This window comes from Priapulus caudatus, unplaced genomic scaffold (genome assembly GCF_000485595.1).
Source record: "Priapulus caudatus unplaced genomic scaffold, Priapulus_caudatus-5.0.1 Scaffold805, whole genome shotgun sequence".
Taxonomy (NCBI): domain Eukaryota; kingdom Metazoa; phylum Priapulida; class Priapulimorpha; order Priapulimorphida; family Priapulidae; genus Priapulus; species Priapulus caudatus.
The window spans coordinates 104,831-110,509 of record NW_014577866.1 but is presented as its reverse complement, the minus strand read 5'-3'; the positions used below and the strand labels follow the sequence as shown (position 1 = coordinate 110,509).

General features: G+C 44.9%; 1 protein-coding gene across 1 annotated transcript in view; it reads right to left on the bottom strand.

Moving 5' to 3' along the window:
* Positions 1–4,180: 4,180 nt before the first annotated feature.
* The window catches only part of LOC106813659 (mitochondrial basic amino acids transporter-like), an 8,929-nt gene continuing 7,430 nt past the window's right edge, over positions 4,181–5,679 (bottom strand). Inside the window, exon 7 of the mRNA XM_014817855.1 lies at positions 4,181–4,393. Within this exon, the coding sequence (XP_014673341.1) occupies positions 4,262–4,393 (132 nt within the window). The 3' untranslated portion in view covers positions 4,181–4,261. The remainder of the gene's footprint in view (positions 4,394–5,679) is intronic.

Genomic DNA, 5,679 nt, shown 5'->3' with positions numbered 1-5,679 from the left:
TAGAAATGACGCAACTAATCAGTTATAGGCTCTCATAGGGAGGTATTTACATCGCAACCACATCGCATGCGTGTGTTACTTGAAGTGCTCAGTCCATTCAAATAGTAGTGAAGCTAATAGTAGGTACATCCTTATCCAATAGTATAATACTAACATCAAGGTTGTTATGTGGAAGTATTTGGACGGCGCTCGCCCTCCACCTCCCAAACGTAAATCGCAGGAGAAGAAATTAGATGGCCAGCGTGTCTATGATAAGACGAAAAGGATGCGTGCGTTTGCACACGCACGCACACACGTGTGCGTGCCCACGCACGTACGTGCACACGCACCCACGTGTACGTGCCCACGTACGCACGCACATGTACATGCACACGCACGCAGGCATGTGTATGTGCAAACGCACGTACACACACACGCACGCACGTGTACGTGCACACGCACGCACGTGTACATGCCCACGCACGCACACACCCATGTGTACGTCCACACGCACGCAAGTGTACGTGTACGTGCAGATCAGCTTTCCTCCCATATGTCTTTGCACCTCTACTTTGCAACTCTGATTTCAATTCATTTACGGTTTTCCCTTCTTAACTAGATGCCATTGTTTAGCAGTGATACCAGACAGTGCACGCGCGCCATATATCCAGCGATTAGTAAATGGCGAACCCCATTAGAAATGCACATGCTATTGGAAAAAAAACGGCAGGCCCTACACCGATTACGTCAAGCTGTGCCTGCTTGACAAGGCCAAGGGGTTAGATGTCGGCAGCACTTACCTCACCGACAAGGCCTGCCAGAGGTTCATTACGGCGATAGCCGATACAAGGCGCCGGGAAGTTTGTAGCTATAAATAAGGCCAAATTCCTTCCTGTGATAAGTGACGGATCCACAGATTCCTCATCAAAGGCCGAAATTTTATTTTTGAATTTAAATTTTATTTAATTTAAATTTTAATCTTATGATCCATATCAAAGTTACATGTATTTTATACAATTGAATGTCTTTTACAAAACATTTCTGGGGGACACCCCTTGTACCCTGGGAGAGACCCCCTGTACCCCTAGCAGAAGGAGGGCTCCACCCTCCTACCCCACCTACTTCCTGGCAAATCACAATGCTCGTCGCTCTGCGCCTAGTAAGAGTCCTTCGGCTGAAATAGTAGATTCTTGGAAGGATAGTACATTTTTTCTTTTACTAGTCCTGTGGACTAATGCTCATAGGGTCTATGTCCCCCAGGGTACTGCCGGAACGTACCCTGGGTACGGTCCGGTGGGGTATGGTCCGGTATACCGAAACGTACCCTGGTCACTATTTGATATGGTTAGGGTTAAGATTAGGGTTAGGGTTAAGGTTAGGGTTCGGGAAAGGGAAAGGGAGTAGGCGTAGGCGACTCCCTAGACTCGTTAGTGGAGTAGACGAGGTACGGTCCGGCATATTAGATAGTATCAGGGTTCTGGTATACCGGCCCGTACCCAGGGTACGTTCGCCGCAGGTAGGACGCTCGGGGGAAATAGGACCTCTCAGCTGGACTATATGCAGACTAAAATGGTTTAGTGTCTAACCCGGATCACTGTGGGCTTAGCATTGCAAGTAATCCGCAAGATAAGGTCTTAAGCTGTCCGCTTGACTTCTGTTGAACCGCGGCCGCTCGTTGTGTAGCGCTGATTTCTTGACTAATATATGAGTATATTTATAGTAATTAGTATATATATTCTATAGGGTTAGGGTTAGGGTGTAGTTTGGTGGTAGGGTTAGGGTTAGTCAGAAATACTAAAAGCGAGGCGAGGTCAACAGAGTCAAGGGAGCATAGACGCCTACAAGCGGTCAAGTAAGTGTTTGTGACCGCGCGCCGTGCGCAGAGTGACATAATATCGCATGGCGCGTGACAAGAACTAAGCGTTGTTAGTGCTTTACCAAGAGTAGTATAAGTCTAACAGCATGTTTATTTTCATCTCCTCTGCTTTACGTATAACTTACGAAAGTTAGTTGGCGGAGCGGGGGAAGTGCCTGTTGTACACGCATGTACGCCGTAGAAGTTCAAGTAGAAGTTAGAACAACATCATTGAACACGCCTTCACTCGTAAACGTCGAGTCACATGTAGTCGAGTGTACGTGCTAAATACGTATATACATATATGGATATATATTAATTTTTATATAATGACTAATGTAATCTAAAATAAACTTCGCGTAACATAACACGCTCCTCCGTTGGAAACAAGAATGCTTGCTTCTACTAGAACAGATGTCTTGCTCTTCACACGTATCACGTGACTCGGTGGCGCGGTCGCAAACTGCATGCAGCGCCCCCTTCCCACACTCAGGATATACTGAGCCAGTAGCGAGAGCGCCATCTGTCGTGGAGTTTGGCGCGGTCGGTGTGTAGTTAATTAAAGTTGCCTACCCTCGAAGTTTCAAGCGGCAAACATAAAATCAGGCAAAAATAAATTATTTTAAACATTGCGGCATTTGTACTTGGCCTATATATGTGTGGATAGGTATTATTATTATATTTCTCCCCGGAATAGCGGTCAAAGCTTTGTAGACTACAAAGTGGAACGTGCGGGTAGATGTTTTCAACAGCGTTTATTTTGGGGCGCGCGCTCTCAGCGGCGATTGTTGTGACACACCATGCTATGTTTCTTTGTGCGCGCAAACTTGGAATCGTTTGCGACAAACTTGGAATTTCAGGGCGCTCCTGGGCAGGTTTGGGCAACCGTCTTCGAGATTGGGACAAACAGAGGTAGAACGAGCTTGCAGCAAACATATGATTATTAGGATTTGCAAAAGTGTTATACCCATAACTAATAAGGTCGAGTATAACTTCTTTCCTCAGATGTGTTTGGCACCTTTGTATAAATATTAGAATGATTAATAATAAATAATTGGATAAGATTTAATGATGAGATAAAATCTCTTGCGCTAGCGTTTGCACACAGGCACACCACAGCACTCGCTATGAGCGTTTGTTGAATCACCAACCTGTTTTCTCCCGTTTGCCAATCTTGAGATTGGTCAGGCAAACTAGGGGATCGGCAGTTTGGGCAGCACAATCGCTGGCACCTCTTCGAGATTGTGCGAGATTCCAAGTTTGGGTACAACATTTCTCATCTGTGTCTGCTAAAGCGCTGGAAATGTGGTGCAAGCGGCAACGCGGCAGTTAAGAGTGGCGAATATGACCTACCGACTACTAGCACTTTAATTTTATTTTTTTTTTTTTTTAGGGTTAGGGTTAGGGTTTAGGTTAGGTTTAGGGTTTAGGTTAGGTAGGGTTTTTTTTTTTAAGTGCCTAGTAGTCATATCCTAAGTGCCTAGTAGTCATATCATATCGCATCTAACTGCCGGGTGCCATGAAGGCTGCTTATGCTCATAGATATCATATAACACGTGTTATATGATATCTATAGCTGTGCTGGTTACGTTACCTGCGTCGACTCTTGCCGCCATGATACAGAACCGCGGCAATACTCGTTTTTCGAGTTGATGTTTGGTTGAGGAAATTTAGGCTGAATACATATTTTTTACAGTTTTATTTTCGAAGCTAACGTTCAGTTAAAGTGTAATGAGTTATTTACTTACGTTTTTACAGTGGTTCGTTACAAAAATGTACGTGGAAATGCATCTTTAAAGTAGAGAAATGAATCATGCTAATCAATATTGAGATAGAATGTAATCGGGGGTAGAGCGAGGGTAGAGAGGGAGGTGCATGGAGATTGATGAAGAAAATTGGAAAAATGTCAATGGGAGGTGTAGATTGATGAAGAGGGGAGAAGGTAGAGGAAGGAAGAAAGTGGAGGAGGAAACAGGGATACAAAGGATGGTCGTAAAGAAGTGTAGAATGTAGAGGGTAAAACATAGAGAAGAACAGAATATCGAGACCAGGGAAAGAAGCCATATGTAGCAGAATAGACAGAGGAGGGAGAAAAGGTTTTGTAAATAGAGGAAAGAGAAACACTAGACAACATATATTATACGTAGGATAAATGTCTACCATGCAATGCATTATATACAATTAATGCCAACACCCCAATAAAAGCACAGTGAAGAACTCAATTGTACAAAATTGGAATATATCTTCTATTGAATCTCGTATTTTTTACAAGTATAACAAATAAATTTTACTTCATAAAATAACTATAAAGTACAATATATATAAATTGCAACACGTCTACTGCAGACGTATCGGTAAACATGTCATGGAAACCACGTACACAACTACGCCGCACCGGTGTCCACTCGAGTGTTACTCCGCCACCGCTCACGCCCCGTTCCCCTCATCGTCATTCTTGGGTCGTCTAGTCAGGCGCAGAAAAATGCTGACAACGGCAAGGCAGGCTGCGTTGACAGGGAATGCACGCACGAGGGTCGGCATCAGGCCACGCCAGAACACCTGCACAAGATCACATAGACATCCCGCTGCACGTCCATCTTAGAACACGTATCCAGACAACTACCCCCCAGACAGCTACCACCCGGACAATTACCCCCCTAGGACAACCACCACCCGGACAACTACTCCCCTAGGACAACTACCACCCAGGCAACTACCACCCGGATGGCTACCAGTGTTTCTCCTGGCCAAAAAGGTCAGCAAAGTGGTAAAAAATATTTTGGTGGTTGAGCAATCCGAGGAGTGAGCAATGCGAGCACTAAAGGTGATTGCCATGCTAGGGGGGGGGGGTCCGGGGGCATGCTCCCATGGAAAATTTCAAAAAAAAGTGCATTTTGGTGCATTCTAAGCTATTCTGAACACATTATATAAGACTCTTGAATCACTTTTTCAAGTTGTCAAAAGGAACAAACGAATTATGAATAGGAAATCAGGGAGCTGAAAATAGGGCAAGTCCGAGGTCTGGGACTTGCCGATTTCACGCTCGGACCTTCGTAATTTCAAAGCAGATAGTCTGTCAAACCTATCAATAATTTTTGAACAATAATAACTCCACTTTCATTAAATAAAAAATCATTAAACCATTAAAAATTGCGAAGAAATAAAGCGAAAGTCACCGTCGACATCTCGTATCATCTAATACATATTTGTGGAAGTTTCTCTGTTTGTCTGTTCTCGATTCAAATGAATATAGGCCACTCTAGTTACGTCCAAGGGTGGCCATTAGATGTAACTTTGGCCACATTGCCACATGGGCACATTGGATTTGACCTCCGAAGTCATCTGACGTCGCAAAAGGAAAAAAAACATGCAAAAATCCTGCCCCTGCAGCATACCTCCACCCCTGCAACAGCGGTGAATGAACCGGCCCACGCAACACCACTACATAAACTGGCCCCTGCAGCAGCTAAGCAGCAGCAGCAGCAGCAGCAGCAGCAAATACTGGCCACTGCTGCAGCGCGCCCCTGCAGCAGCAGAGCAGCAGCAGCAGGAAATACTGGCCCCTGCTGCAGCGCGCCCCTGCAGCAGCAAAGCAGCAGCAGCAGGAAATACTGGCCCCTGCTGCAGCGCGCCCCTGCAGCAGCAAAGCAGCAGCAGCAGCAAATATTGGCCCCTGCTGCAGCGCGCCCCTGCAGTAACAAATAAACGGCCCCTATCTGCGGCAACAGGATTCAAGTCAAAACAGTCAAAACAGGATTCAGCTGGCACTGACTTGCTTTACTGTAACTAAAGATACAGTAGATAAATAAATAAATAAATAAATAAATAAATAAATAAATAAATAA